Source organism: Lontra canadensis, unplaced genomic scaffold, assembly GCF_010015895.1.
Source record: "Lontra canadensis isolate GAN:19392208 unplaced genomic scaffold, GSC_riverotter_1.0 scaffold19, whole genome shotgun sequence".
In the NCBI taxonomy this organism is placed as follows: Eukaryota; Metazoa; Chordata; class Mammalia; order Carnivora; family Mustelidae; genus Lontra; species Lontra canadensis.
Genome location: NW_022631013.1, coordinates 10,347,156 through 10,363,197, shown reverse-complemented (window position 1 = coordinate 10,363,197; position 16,042 = coordinate 10,347,156). Strand labels below are relative to the sequence as shown.

The window sequence follows — 16,042 nt, the reverse complement described above, 5'->3', positions numbered from 1 at the left end:
CACTCTGCTTCCACTCATGGGTTCCCAGGCCAGGCCTGCCACTGACCCTGGACGTCACTTGATGCCTCAGAACCTCCATTTCTCTTCATCAAAGTGAGGAGTTTGGCCTAGGTGATCTCCAGGGACCCTCTGCACTCTTGGAAATTGGAATCTTTTGAGATGCTTGAGGCAGGAAGAGGCTGGGGGTAGGGAGGGAATTGGATCTCCTCACCTCCCCAGGGATGGGGCTGAGCCAGGTGATATCATAATGGGTGGTGCCCATCCTAGAGGGGGAAACAGGGTGGGGTAGGGGCTGGAAGTTTGTGAGGGAGGGCAACTGAGAGATCCTCTATAGGAGGGGGTCACAGCAGCTAAGGGACACCTGGCAGGCTGGAGGTGTAGGCTTTCTGGCAGTGAGGGTTGTCACTGATGTCTTACAGAGCCCTTGGTAGGTAAAGCCCTCCACAGCATCCCCTAGACCTCGCTATGTTCCTCTTCTCCCGCAAGACCAAGACCCCCATCAGCACCTACAGTGACTCCTACAGGGCTCCTACCTCTATCAAGGAGGTCTATAAAGACCCACCTCTGTGGGCCTGGGAAGCCAACAAGTTTGTGACACCGGTAAGTAGAGACTGGGAGCGTGGGCAGGCCAGGGTATGGTCATGTGTGTCTGAATGATGGTAGTGTGTGGTTGTTGTTATGTGTTTGTAATTATTTGTATCTGTGTGTGTGCGCATGTGCACATGATGCATGTATTTATTCATTTGCCTAGGCATGGAATTTATAATATATAAAATAGTACAATATTCTGTCCTCGTGGTGCCCTCCTACTCCACCAGGGTAGGAGATGGAAAGAGACAGATAATTACCAAGAAATAAACAAGTTTTATAAATTATCCAAAATGCTGTATAGGAAATAAACAGAGTAATGGAAATGGAAAGTAACCAGGCAGAGCTACTTAAATAGGAAGGCCACGGAAGACCTCTCTCTTACAGTGACATCAAGCAGAGACCAGAAAGATACGAGAGAACTAGCCCTGTGAAGAGCTGACAGAATAGGGTTCCAGGCAGAGTGACCAGAAAATGCAAAGGCCCTGAGGCTGCCTGTGGGATATGCCAGAGAAGGTGCTATAGGGATGTTTTCATGCACATATATCACAGTCTCCTTGTGTCTATATGTCTGTACTTGAAGGAGAGTGACCAAGGGGTCTGTCCAGCTTTCACAAAATGGAGACAAGATCTGTGAGTCTACTTATGACTCTGCCTAACGGAATTTATCTGTGTGTACCGTCCAACAAATGGTGAGTATCTACACATGCCAGGCACAATGCAGATACAAAAAGAAAGGCCAGGCCATGCCTGTGAAGAGATCTCAGCAGACAAGTGAACAAAATAGGGTCGCCCAGTGGATGTACCGGTACAAGAGCTGGAAAAGAGAGAGCGTTCCTGGTTCTTGAAGGGCAGGTCTACTAAGAGATCCTGAGGGAGGAGGCTTCCAACAGAGAAGAGTCAGGGGAAAGGGCAGCCTAGGGACAGAGATCCTCCAGGAATTAAGAACTGGAGCAGAGGGAGAGACTGGCCCAATGGTGAGAGGAGCTACAGTGGCAGGAGACTGGAGGGGCTGGGGCTCAGGGCAGGAAGCCTGTGAGGTGGTGAAGGATAAGGCAGGAGGGTGTAGGTGATAGATAAGGAGAGACTGTGGCAGTGAAAAGGGAATCTTTTGAATAGGAGAGAATCTTTTAAATAATGGTTATAATTATAAAATAAATATATGCTCAATGCAGAATAATTTCAGATAACTGATATCCGAGATAATAGCTCAGATAACCCAGAGAAGCACAAAGGAAAAGACTATGATCTCACTACCCAAATTATCCATTGTTAATTTATTAGTATATGCCTTTTTAGGAGGCAAACATTTTTTATGAAAATGGCATCACATTGTCTACTAACACTTTGAATCTTACTCTTTGCATATAACCACATATCAGGTACATTTTTTGTGGGAAAATACTCTATACTGTCCTTTTAATGACTATGGTAACTTATTTTATGAATGTACCAAAATATGTTTAAGGAATCTTATTGGAAATTTAGATTCTTTACAAAATATTGCTAGTATAATCATTTGTGTGTATCTGTAGACATCAACTATCTCCTTAGGACAAACTACTAGACATGAAAGTGTTGGGAGAAAGGATATGCACACTTTGAAGACTTTTGACACACACTTCAAATTGCTATAATAGGACTTATAATAATTTACATGCCCACCAGAAAAATATGAGAGTGCCTGGATGTTTTTTGACATTCAATAGGAGGGAATTTTAAGAAGTAGATCAATAGATCTTGGTCACCATCTGGGTATAAAGAAGAGAGGAGAGATTAGGATGACTCCTGGGTTTAGGGTTCTGGCAACTAGAGGAATAGTAGTTCTGAGATTTGGAATTGCAGATTTAGAAAAATATTTGGAGTTCCTTTTGGGACAAAAATATTCAAGGACGAACAGGAGATACCTGATAGGTGGTTGAGTATGCTTATCTGAAGCAAAGGGAAAAGGGCTGGGCTACAGATACAGATTTTGAAATCATCAACATATAGGCGGTAGCTAAAGTCATAGGAATGTATGAAATTACCAAGGAAAAACAAGAAAGAGGTCAAGGATGGACTTTGGAGAATACAGATTATTTAAGAGGTAAGCAAAGGAAGAGCCACAAGAGGAGACAGGGTGATAAGAGAAAAATCAAAGAGAAACCAACAAAGACAGCATTTTAGACAAAGGTCAGTGTCAAATGTCAACAGAGACCTTGATCTCTTGGATGTAGTAACCCTTAGCAATCTGGCCAGACAGGTTTGGTGAGTGGAAAAGCGCGAAAGCCAGACAGCAGTGGGATTAAGAATGAAGGAAAGGCTTTTGCTTCTGACGATATGCTGATCTAGAAATTCTCAAGTGCCCTCCTGCTTGAAAACAACTAGATCTTGCATAAAAATTAATTTTTTTTCTGGACTCTCATGGAGGTGAATGGTAAGTATACTTAGGATGCCCTGAGAATGAATGCCAATATCAGCACTACAAGCAGGAGTTTAAGCCTTAAATGAGGTGAAGAAACTAAGCCTTATACTCCAAAATAACCCAGAAAGTTTAGTGCTCTCTGGCTCCCTGCCCCCACCACACACACACACACACACACACACACACACACACACGATGAATGTGTATCCTCTGTAGTAGAAAATACCCTTAATGTAGGTTTCCAAGTATGCTTCAGAGTAAGGCCAATCAAATCTGAGTTCGCAATAAGAGATACAGGGAAACAAACTACCATATGACAGTCAGCAGGAATAACAGACTAAAATCTCCAAGGACTGAAGTTAACAGTTAAAGAATACAAAATAATTACTATGATTTTTAAAAATAAAATGAAATTATCAAAATGAGCAAACAACAAGTGATTATATTTAAAGACCAGACAAATGTAAAAAAGAAGAGAATAGAAATTTTAGGAATAAAAAATATATGTGTTAAAACCAATACCTCAGTAGATGGGTCAAAGGGCAGATTAGACACAGTTTAAGAGTGTCAGTTAGATGACACAAAGAAATGGAATGACATTCCTTGCTCATGGATTGGAAGAACAAATATTGTTAACCTCTTCAGCATTGGATGAAGCTACTTTTTTCTAGATATGTTTCCTGAGGCAAGGGAAACAAAATCAAAAGTAAACTATTAATCTATATCAAAGTAAAAAGCTTCTGCACAGCAAAGGGAACAACCAACAAAGCTAAAAGGCAACCTAGGGAATGACAGAAGATATTTGCAAATGATATATCCAATAAAGGGTTAGTATTCAAAATATATAAAGAACATATAAAACTCAACCACCCAAAAAACAAATAATCCAACTTCAAAAATGGGTAGAAGAGGGACAACTGGGTTGCTCAATCACTTAAGTGTCTGACTCTTGATTTTGGCTCAGGTCATGATATCAGGGTCATGAGACCAAGCCCGGCATCAGGCTGTGTGCTGGGGAGGGCAGGGGGAGCATGCTTAAGATTCTCTCTCCCTCTGCCTCCCCCATGCTCTTTCTCTCTCCTTCTCTCTCTCTCAAATAAATAAAATGGGCAGAAGACATAAACAGATATTTCTCCAAAGAAGATATACAGATGGTCAACAGACACATGAATAGGTGTTCATCATCACTTACCATTAGGGAAATGCAAATAAAACTACAAAGAGCTATCACCTCACACCTGTCAGAATGGCTAAAATCAGCAACACAAGAAACAACAGGTGTTGGTGAGGATGTGGAGAAAGGGGAACCCTCTTACACTGTTGGTAGGAATGCAAACTGGTACAGGCACTCTGGAAAACAGTATGGAGTTTCCTCAAAAAGTTAAATATAGAACTACCCTGCAATCCAGTAATGACACTACTAGGTACTTACCCAAAGAACACAAAAACCCTAATTCAAAGGGATACATGAACCCCTGTGTTCATAGCAACATTATTTACAGTAGCCAAGATATGGAAGCAGCCCAAGTGTCCATTGACAGATGAAAGGATAAAGAAGGTGAGGTGTATATGTACACAATGGAATATTATTCAGCCATAAAAAAGAATGAAATCTTGCCATTTGCAACAACATGGACGGGGCAAGTGAGTATAATACTAAATGAAATAAGCCAGAGAAAGACAAATGCCATATGATTTCACACATGTGGAATATAAGAAACAAAATAAAAAAGCAAAGGGAAAAAGAGACACAAAAGGCACCTGGGTGGCTCAATTGGTTAAGTGTCTGCCTTTGACTAAAGTCATGATCCCAGAGTCCTAGGATTGAGCCCCATGTCAGGCTCCCTGCTCAGCAGTGTAGTCTGTTTCTCCTTCTCTCTCTGCCCTTCCCTCCTGCTCATGTTCTCTCTCTCCCTCAAATAAATAAATAAATCTTAAAACAAAAAGGGAGAAAGAGAGAAACAAATCAAGAAACAGATTCTTAACTGTAGAGAACAAACTGATGGTTACTGGAAGGGAGGTGGGTAGGAGGGATGGGTGAAATAGGTGATGGGGATTAGGAGGGCACTTGTGATGAGCATTGGGTGATGTATGAAAGTGTTGAATCACTATACTGTACACCTGAAACTAATAACACTATATGTTAACTAACTGGAATTAAAATAAAAACTAAAAAAAAGAGCATTAGTGAAATTAAAGAGCGAAAGACATTTCCCAGAATGCAGCACAGAGACCAAGTGGTTAAAAATTATGAAAGAAACATTAAGCAATATGAAAGACAGAAGGAGACGATCTCCTACACATCTATTCAGGGTCCCAGAAGGGAAAAGCAGAAAGGAGAATAGGCATTATTTGAAGATAAAAAGGCTCCAAATTTTCCAGAACTAATAAAAGAAATGAATCCACAGATAAGAATAAATAGGAATTTCACATGTAAGTAACTCATAGTGGAACTGCCCAACACCAGCTTAAGAGATAACCTTAAAAACAGGCAGAGAAGAATCATTTTCAAAGTGTCTTCCTTCCTTTCTTTATTTTTTAAAGATCTTATTTACTTGAGAGAGAGCAAGAGCAGGGAGAAGGGGCAGAGGGAGAGGGAGAAGCAGACTCCCTACTGAGCAGGGAGCCTGAGGCAGGGCTGGATCCCAGGACCTCCAGATCACAACCTGAGCTGAAGGCAGACCCTCAACTGACTGAGCCACCCAGTCACCCAAAGTGTCTTTCTTTCAAGAACAAAAGAAAGATAAAGTCTTTACAGGCAAACAAAATAGAAATGTTCACTACCATCAGACCTGTAATAAAGGAACTTCCAAAGGATATACTTTCAGGAGAAGGAAAGTGATCACAAAAGGAAAGTCTGAGATGCAAGAAGGAATGGTGAGCTAAGAAATTGGTAAATGTGAGTTAAATTTAAACAACCAATGTCAATGGAAAATACTTATGATTTTTAATTTGTTAAGTTAAGAAAAGTGCCAAAATTTAGAAAAAAATATCAGATAAGTTGTATTTTGGAAAACAATATTATGTAAGATACAAGGGTAAGAAAGGAATACAAAGAACTTACTATTCACAGATAATACAGTTGTGTACATAGCATCTACAAAGTATTAGAATAAGAATTTAGAAATTTGGGTGAATATAAGATAAAAGCCAATCATGTTTCTTTACCTCAACAGCAAATATTTAGGAAACATAATTATTTTTAAGTTTTAATTTATTTATTCATTTTAAGAACTCTCTACACCCAATATGGGGCTCAAACTCATGACCCCAAGATCAAGAGTCACATGCTCTTCCAAATGAGGTGGCCAGGTGCCCCAGGAAGCATAATTTAAAAAAAACAAATGCATACACACACACATACAAACCTGTATATGATTCTGTCAACAAAAAGATCAGTAGGAATATAATAATGTGTATAAAAGTATATGGATAATATAAAACTTTGCTTAAAAAAATAAACAGGTATAGGGGCACCTGGGTGGCTCAGTGGGTTAAAGCCTCTGCCTTCGGCCCAGGGTCCTGGAATCGAGCCCCACAACAGGCTCTCTGCTCAGCAGGGAGCCTGCTTCCCCCACCTTTCTCTGCCTGCCTCTCTGCCTACTTGTGATCTCTCTCTCTGTCAAATAAATAAATAAAATTTAAAAAAAATAAAATAAACATGTATAACATGCATGTGGGTAGGAAGGGTGACTAACATTTATAAAGTATAGTATTACTATAGGAATAGCCAAACTGATTGTTAGAGAATGAAACAGATCAGATATGGGGCCATATATACATGGAACAATATACAACAAAGATGACTGAAAGTAAAGCTATGGGAAAAGATACATCAGAATTGGGGTAGCATTATATATTGGTGTGGGGGGCCAGGGGAAGGGTGCAGGGGGAGACAGACTATTCAATGGGACAGTTGGTTATCCAGATGGATAAAAAGAAAACTGATCCCTAACTCACACCAATGGCAACTCCTGATAGATTAAAGACTTAACTATGGAAAATAAAACTATTTCCTTTTAGAAGAAAATATAGGACATTATTATCTGAGACTATGGTTGTATTTATTAAACAAATCAAAAAAGTACTACATAAAAGAAAAGATTAATAAATTCACATATTGTAAAATTAAGAACTTCTTTTCATCAAAAGACACTATAAAGGAAATGAAGATACAAGCCACAAACTGAGAGAAGGTATTTGCAACATGTAATTGACAAAGGATTAGTATAAAGAATATAAAACCATAATTTTCTGGGTTGAAATTGAACATATGTATTTGGACTCTCTCCTGAAACCCTCTAAAACTCCTGTAAATGGATATGTGACACGTAAACTCACAAGACTAGTCGGAAAGAAAGGACAATGGCCACAAAATTTCAGAAGCTAGAAAGTACAATCAATTAAGTAGTACCTGACAGCAGACTTCAGAAAGCTGAATCCAAAGCCAGCAGTAGGAAACACATGACATGATTCAACTTAAAATTGCAGAATTTTCAAAAAGGCTCAGGAATTGGTAATACTGGACTTCTCTGGAACTGAAGATAGGAGAGAACAACAGCTAAAATAAGGATGATTTGAAAGCTGTTTAAGAACCAATTAAACTGGGGTTCCTGGGTGGCTCAGTTGGTTAAGCAACTGCCTTCAGGTCACGTCATGATCTTGGGGTCCTGGGATCCAGCCCCTCAACTGAGCCGCACATTGCATCAAGCCCCCCATCCAGCTCCCTGCTCAGGGAGGAGTCTGGTTCTCCCTCTGCTCCCTGCTCCCCCCTCCCATTTCCACCCCCACCATCCTGCTTATGGGCATGCTCTCTCTCTCTGTCTCTCTCTCAAATAAATAATATATATTTTTTAAAAGCAGTTAAACGCACTAATCCCCTCTTCTATTCTGACTGCTTGCCCCATCTCTGCAAAAATCAGAAGGCTAATTTTTTGGTGAGGATCTCAGGACTGGGGCTATCAGGCTCATCTGAGGGCAGGGTACCATAGTGAAAACAGGTGAACCTCTACATACTGAATGCCCAGCTCCCCTCTTCTCCACTAGATTCTCAGAACACTGGCAACCAGGCCACTACCTGTAGGCCAAAGACTGATAGTCTCTTCTGAAGGATCTGATCAGCTCAAGAGGGAAGACCTAGAGATACTGACAGAATTTAACAAAAATAGTTTTCCAGACTACCCTACAATGATGCTCCTGGTTGACAAAACCCACCCACACCTCAAAGCCTCAAATAAGCTTTTTTTTTTTTTAAGATTTTATTTATTTATTTGACAGACAGAGATCACAAGTAGGCAGAGAGGCAGGCAGAGAGAGAGGAGGAATCAGGCTTCCTGCTGAGCAGAAAGCCCAATGCAGGGCTCGATCCCAGGACCCTGGGATCATGACCCGAGCCGAAGGCAGAGGTTTTAACCCACTGAGCCACCCAGGCACCTTCCAATAAGCTTTTTTAGTTTCCGACTCATAAACCATGAGCAGACAACCAAAGATAGAGACATGTGAGGAAAGCCTCTAGGGGGAAAATTGATGACATCTATGAGTTCTCCTAAATGACTGGAGGTGTGTGTGTCTGTGTGTAAAGGTCAAGGGAATGCCAAGTCATGTGGCTCTTTCCCCATATGGAATATGACTGTGCAGGATCTTCCCACAAAACAAAACCTCAGCTGGGCACAGAGATCCAAGAAACCCTTCCTTGGGGGGGCTTTGAGGGCAGTAGGGGAACCAGGTCTCATCTTGGCCAGAAGAAGCCTTTGCTCTTCAGCTCATAAGGGGGAAATGCGGGCAGCAGTGTCAGGATCCCAGCTCCCTGCTGCCCACTATGAGGAAGTCCTTTCTAGTGTCTGACTTTGCTGGGTGTCCCATCCCTGTGACCCAGAATTGGGGTAGCATTATATATTGGTGCGTTATATGGTAGCATTATATATTCAAATCGGCTGCGTGCAGAGATCTATTGGTTTACACCGAGACATTCTTCCCTCAGCTGAGGACAAGGGAGCTCCAGAGGTAGGTCTTAATCAGGAATTCCGCAGATCTAGCTCAAAAAGAGATTGAAGGAAATAAGACAAGGTAAACTCCAAGAAGCAGAGGAAACCAGGGCCTGAACCAAGATTAGGAAAAAGGTCAGGGTAGGATAAGCACCAGGGCAAAGTGAGTGTCAGGGTCAAGGGTGATATTGGTGTCAAGATCAGAGCCACAGTATAGTCAGGGTGAGGTTGGAGTCAGGAAGATTTAAAATTAGGTTTCCCTCCGCCCACATCCTTCATCTCCTTCAAGGTGCCAAATTCCCAGAAAGCACTCCCTTCCAAAACACCTGCATCAGGTAGCTGGCTCCCAGGCAGCCAGCCTTTCCTGAGGCTCCAGGTTATACCAGGGACTTGTTGGTCTGTTTGGGGAGACCCAGGCCTTGCTCCCAGAGAGCACAGTCTGCAAAAAAACAGGAACATCCAGCTCTGCCCTTAAAGAGGTCACAGTCAAGGAAAGGACAGAAATGAGAACATCAGAAAAGCACTCAGAGGACAAATTCCTGTCTCCAAGCCCTAGCCTTGGATAGAAAGAAAGGAAGAAAGTGTGATTCAAACAAAGAACTATGCAGAGGGGGCCAAGACTGGCATGGGGATACCTCTGGCATAGGGAAGACACCCAACTGGGCTTTCTCAATAGGCGCTGGATCTGGGTCCAGCGGGACATGGGGTCTTTAGGCACCTAGTCATTTCCTCTCCTCTCCCCTTGCCCAGGGCCTGACTCAGACCATGCAGCGCCACGTGGATCCTGAAGCCCTGCAGAAGATGGTCAAATGTGCCATGCAGGACTACAGCTATAAGGGTTCTATATCAGGCCACCCCTACTTTCCTGAGAAATACTGGCTCTGTCAAGAGGAAGGTAGGACTTCACTCCTTACCTACCTGCTCAGGGACTTCAACAATGACCCTGAACTTGATCCCAACTTGAATCCTGACCTCCACCCTGATCCCATATCAACTTTATCCCCACCCATAATTTGGGCTTCTCCAGTCACTTCCACTCTAGCTTGACTCCCAACCATCTGATCTGACCCTAACCCTGACCCTGGAGGAGGAGATCCAGGCCCTCCCTTTTGGGAATTCCCTATTTGTGCCAAAGAACTGGAAGAGGCTTGGGTCCTATCCCTAGAGAGATGGAGGGAGTATTAACCTCTTCCAAACAAATTCCTCCAGGTATATTCCAGGGCCATCTTTTCCCATCTTCTTAGTGACCCTGTTTCACCAGTTTCTCCATCTCTCCTACATCTCTCTGCCCCACCTCACCTCCTTCCCCTTGACCTGAAAGCCTTTTCTAACCCCTTCCTGCCTAAAAATTCTCTCTTGTTCCTCCCCTTCACAGACAAGATTCTTAGAAACATCGTCTATATCACTGTCTCTATTTTCTCACTCCTTGTTACACCTTATGAGAAATTATCTTTCCCATTTGGTTAGGTGTTTGTGATGTCTCACTGTACATTCCGAAAGAGCAGAGTTGTTTCTTATTTATAGCTGTGCCCCTCCATCTAGTATAACCAGGCCTCATAACTGTTTATTGAATCAAATGATGATAAATATTTATCCAATTGAAATTGGGAGTCTTCACCTCCTACATTCAAACATTAAAACTGCTCTTGTGTAGTTCTAATTGCCACATCCATGAGACTATTCAATCTTTACCTTATGAGCCTTACATTATGAATTTCACTCTCTGACCACTCTACTTCTTTTTTTAAAGATTTTATGTCTGTCTGTTTGTTTGTTTGTTTGTTTGTTTGGAAGACAGAAAGAGCAACAGAGGGGTGAAGGGCAGAGGGAGAAGCAGACTCCCCACTGAGCAGGAAGCCCAATGCGGACTCGATTCTGGGATTCCAGGATCATGACCTGAGCTAAAGGCAGACACTTAACTGCCTGAACCACTCAAGTGCCCTCTATTTTTTGATACTCCTTCCTTCTTCAGCTTCTCTGATGCCTCCATTCCCTGGGTCTCTTTTCCCCCCATTCTGGAAATGCAGGGTTCCTCGGGGTGCTAATCTGAGCGCTCTTCTCTCTTTTTTCCTCTCCTGAGGCCATTTTATCTAACCAGTGTCTTAACAGACAACTCTAAGTCTTTATTTCTACCCTTGACCTCTTCCTAGAATTCCACTCTCCATCTGAGTTATGGTCAACTTTACCTGAATGTCCTCAAACACCTCATACTTAATATGTCCAACTCGCCAATCCAGAACTCCAAATCTCAACACCCTGCCCCACACATACACACACCTGCTCTTCCTCTAGGGCTCCTAGACCTCCTTTCCCAGTGTCTTGCACGTGTGTTCTTTCAGACTGTTAGAGTAGTAGATCATGGAGGGTCTTCAGGACAGACTTAGACGACTGGGTGGGTGGGGCTTTGGAGGATTTTAAGTAAGGAACTGTCTTGATCAGATTTTCATTTGTGAAAATCTGTATAGAGATTGGATTGTAGAATTTCAAAAGGAGGTAGGGAAGTTAGTAGGCCAATAGTAATAACGGTTTTCTACGTGCCAGGCATTGTTCTAAGTGTTTTACATGTATGAACTCATTTAAATCTCACAACGACCCTATGAAGTAAATAATACTATTACCCCCATTTTAAAACTGAGGAGGCTGAGACACAGCGAAATTAATTCATTCAGTCAAGGTCACACAGAGCTATTTGGCAGAGCTGAGATTTGAACACCAAATGTCTGTGAAGCTCATTTTATTAACCATGACATGTTATTGTCTTCTTGTTATGGCACCGCAGAGATACAGGGGTGACTAGAAGAGAGGATAGATTCAAGTGGTTTTAAGGAGGCAGAATAAGCAAACTTTGGAACCTGGATGTGGAAGATAAGAGGGAGGAAATAGGAAGAGAATCCATTTTAGAGTTGGCTAATTCAGAGAAGTTGATGCCAGGATGCAAAGTGATCAGCTCAAAGGATTCAGACCCCACTCAGAAACTTGCCTTAGGTGAGAAATGGGCTGCATCTCAGTGTGTAAATCTGGGCCCCGGCTGGGCTTGACTGGCCTGAGGGATATTAGTAAGAGTCTAGTTTTATGCTGGGGATCAGAGGAGAAACATCTATGGAGACACAGATCCTGGGGTAGAATGAGGAATAACAATATCTTGTGCTTCCATCCCCATGATCAAATAGACAAATGGACCCCATACTACCTATGTGGTGACCGGTATAACACATGGAGGATGGGACCTTACAACTGCACCGGCTGGAACAAATATACCACATGCCTTCCCCGGCTACCTAAGGTATCTACTGTGACCAGCAGACACCTGGGGTCTGGGACATACATCTCCCTCCACTTCCAAACCACAGTGACTGATATCTCACCATTGGTTCTTCATCCCTTTCCCACCAACAACACTCCAGGGCTCTTTCTCAAGTGTGAAACTAGGGTTTGTATTTTCTAAGAGACAGGGGAGCCCAGGAGTGGAGCTGTATGAACAGCTCCTGGGTCCCCTGGATCCCAACCTGTGGCTGGGCTCTGTGGGGACACAACGAGTGTGCATCCCTGACTTGCTACCTTCCTGAAGCCTGCCACCGGGCCCCTCCCCACACGGTCTGATTAATGAGAGGTTGAGTCTCCCTCCTTTGTGATGTGAGCAAGGACAAGATAAGGAAGAACAAGGCCACCCAGTGGCAGTGCAGGAGATACAGGAGATACAGGAGAGTCTTCCAAGGAGATAGAAAGGAGCCCAGCGGCAGGCCCAGGCCGGAGGGAAGAGGAAATTTGAGAGGACCGAAGGCCAGAGCACAGGTTCTTAACTGTAGCTGATGGCTGATCCCCTTGACTGAACCCTTTTGAATCAGAACTTCCTTGAGAATCAGGATTTTTCACAAGTCTGCCGGTGATTCTGATGGGCAGGCAATATTATAATATTGACACTACCTCACCCCAGTTAGGGACACTAACTGGGACACCAAGACATAACTACAGAATCAGGTAGACAAAGAGAGGTAAAATCAAAGGCAAAAGCTGAGGCAAGGGTGCCAAAGGCCTAGGGTCCAGACCCCATCCATCTATAGCTCCATTTCCTTCCCTTCCCATCCTCCACCCCACCACCCCCCCACCTCCCCACCCGCCCCAGAGGCGGAGTACTGGTTGCCAGGTGACAACCCAAAACACTCAGAGCCTGGGAGAGTAGGGGAGCAACTGGAGCGTGGGAGAAGACACCGCCTGGGACTGGTCTGGGTGTTCAGGGAGGATCCCCAAAAGGAGGAACTCTCCCGGGTCAGAGTTTGAGATAGCACGTGTGCCACTTTCAGGAGGCCGGAATGGAGACAGCTGTTCGAGGATTGCCTTTACAGTGCCCTCCTAAGCCGGAACGACTCAACGCCTACGGTAACAGATGGCGGGGCTGTAGTGGGGTAGACCAGAGGGACGGTGGGATGGGACCTGGGGAATGGGGCAGAGGCCAAAGATAGAGGGTGTAACCCTGTCTCCTCTCTCCGTCGCTGCTTTTATTTCCATCTCTTCCTATCTCTGACTCTGTCTCTTCCCTTTCCTGTAACTCTGTATCTGGATCTTTCCGGCTTGGGTCCATGGGTGCAGAGCGCGAGGTGGTGGTGAACATGTTGAACTCGCTGTCACGGAACCAGCCGCTGCCGCAGATCACGCGCCGGTGCGGGTGCGTGGACCCTCTGCCCGGCCGCCTGCCCTTCCAGGGTTATGAAAGCCCTTGCTCTGGCCGCCACTACTGTCTGCGCGGGATGGACTATTACGTCGCCGGAGCACCCTGCGCAGAACGCCGCTTCCGGCCTTTGTGCACAGAAGAGCCGACTGTAAGGTTCGCAGGGCTGCTTCTGCCTTAGGCAGGCGCCGCTCCCCAGCAAGCCCCTAATGCCCCCCAATCCCCCCACCCCACCCACATGCAAGTCCAGCTTTACCCCAGCTTTGCGCACCCCAACCCTCACCAGTTCCAGCTGTGCTCTGCCTCTGTGTCGACCCTACCGTGCCTCCCGCCACCTCTATCCACTTACTAGGCCCTGTCCTGTCCCGCCCTCCGGCGCCAAGGCCTGAACGGACCGCTGAGACCAGAGAACCTGCATGAAAATTCCTCCAGGTTCTCGGCCCTATCCCTTCCAAACTGGGCTCAAGGTCAACCTAGCTCTGGAGGCCCGAAGGTTGTTTGTTTGTCATATCCCCTTCCCACACCTTTTTCCCTACCTGGACACCCAGCCATAGAGACGCAGGTTCTAGCCTCTAGAGTGCCAATGTGTCCTCATAAAAGCGGCCTCTATTCCTGGGTCTTGGGTCACCATCTATGGGCAGGGTCATTGCCGGGTGTTATGTGAGCAAGGAAATGGTAACTGTATTACCAGAGGGGTCCTGGCCTTAGAACACCACACCACCTCTTAAGTTAGCCTAGCGTGTTACTGCTGAGGAAACGGGCCCAAGAGCTCAGCTGCAACCCAGACTGGGGCGCAACCCTCTTCCCGCACCAGGTGGCAATCAAGGCAGGCTGAGCCTGGGAGAACTCCAAAGTTCGGGGTCTAGAAAGCTTCTGGAGGAAAAGCGGGGGAGGGGGTCCTAGATCTTGCCCCTACCCCACCGTGATTTGCCCCTCCCTTCCCCAGGCAAAAAGTCTAATTGTGTGAGGCTGAGTCTCATCTGTTACAAGGGCAGGGGGGAGCAAGAAAGTGCCTGAGCCTTAGAAATGGCTTTAGTGCTGGAATAATTCCCTTCCAATGGAGAGGACCCGGGTGCTCCCAGCTCTTCAACGACTGGAGCCCAACACCCCCAGAATCCAGCGTACTCCCACAGCCCAGGCTGGGCAGCGCAAACCAGGACGAACGAGGATAGGGACTTTAACGTGTCATCCCAGAGGTGATGCTTCGATGGGGTCTTGAAGGGCCAAGAGGCCCGAGGGGAAGATAGCCGCTCAGGGTCTTAGTCTGGGTTTTGAGGCCCTACCTCTCCGGGCCCACCACTTCCTTCTCCAGGAGTGTATCGCCTTACGAGCACCGGCCCGGAATGCAATGTGCTGTTATAACTCCCCCGCCGTCATACTACCCTTGTCCGAACCTTAGGTAAGTTCGGCCCAAATGGCGTTTGGCGCGGCGGGGAACGCTGGGACGAGTTGGGGGTGGGGGGGTGGGGGCGGAGCGGGGAACTGACCGCTGCGATGCACTGACCAGAAGATGCCACCAGGGGGCGCTAGTGTCATGGGGTCATCAAAGCTGGCAAGGGAATGGAGGACCCTCCATGAGAGCGTTCTGAGGTTCTGGCCTTCAAGGGTTACAGGTTGGCAGTGGGGCTCAGAGTCAAGAGATCAGGGCATTCGGTTCAGGGATTAAAATAGAGGATAAGAAATTAATGTTAGGGAGCCAGTACTGGGAATCAGAAATTTAACAGTACAACCTGAGGTCAGAAGGTCAATGTTGGAGCTCGGGGTAAATATTAGGGGCAAAATGTTGGGATACAGTTAGCATTGAGAATTGGAATCAGACCTATGAGGGTCCAAAAGGGCTGACCCATTTCTCCCTACAGATGGGACACAAGTCACTTCAAGAAGACCGGTGGCCCCCAGAGAAACAGCTATGTCATCCACCCTGAGTTTGTGTCTGAAATCTATCCTGACTGCTATTGCTGGTAGAGCCCAGGCTGGCGGGGCCAAGGGGGCCCAGCAGTAAATAAATTCTTCACCCCAAAAGCTGCCTCCTGTGTCCTTATCCCACAGGATCTGGCAGTGAGGAACCAATCACTCAGGCTCCTGCCAAGCCCCTTTAACTGAGATGCATTTTCTTAGTCTTCCTGTCCTGAGCCCTTCTTGTCCCCACCATCTCAGTACTTCCCTTGGGTGACCCTGAGTGCCCTCCTGATACACAACAATAGCTAGTGGCCTCCCTCTACCCAAAATAATGGGTCAATCTAGCTGTGCAGGGAAACCCCAAGAGGGCTCTCCAGCTGACATTTGTTCAGTATCCCCCAAACCTAGATGTTCCCTCACCCCCCTCATCTCAGGAGACGCAGTCTTCCATTCTACAGATACCTGTCCCTGTACCCAAAGTTCTTGATCTCTACTCCCAGA

The 16,042-nt window shown here is 45.4% G+C and overlaps 1 protein-coding gene across 5 annotated transcripts; it reads left to right on the top strand.

Moving 5' to 3' along the window:
• The first annotated feature begins 19 nt into the window (after positions 1 to 19).
• CUNH9orf24 (chromosome unknown C9orf24 homolog) lies at positions 20 to 15,684 on the top strand. 5 transcript variants are annotated; one of them, XM_032860412.1, is made up of 9 exons: positions 20 to 111; positions 487 to 600; positions 1,172 to 1,280; positions 9,727 to 9,871; positions 12,147 to 12,259; positions 13,278 to 13,353; positions 13,564 to 13,798; positions 14,955 to 15,041; positions 15,502 to 15,684. In XM_032860412.1, the coding sequence occupies exons 3-9, from the start codon at positions 1,278 to 1,280 to the stop codon at positions 15,605 to 15,607; spliced, it is 765 nt and encodes a 254-aa protein (XP_032716303.1). In that variant the 5' UTR covers positions 20 to 111; positions 487 to 600; positions 1,172 to 1,277; the 3' UTR covers positions 15,608 to 15,684. The 5 variants fall into 5 exon arrangements, with proteins under 5 accessions (XP_032716303.1, XP_032716300.1, XP_032716301.1 ...); XM_032860409.1 differs by lacking the exons at positions 20 to 111; positions 1,172 to 1,280 and having other exon boundaries at positions 192 to 600; XM_032860410.1 differs by lacking the exons at positions 20 to 111; positions 1,172 to 1,280 and having other exon boundaries at positions 192 to 600; positions 13,564 to 13,793; positions 15,502 to 15,597.
• The last annotated feature ends 358 nt before the right edge of the window (positions 15,685 to 16,042 follow it).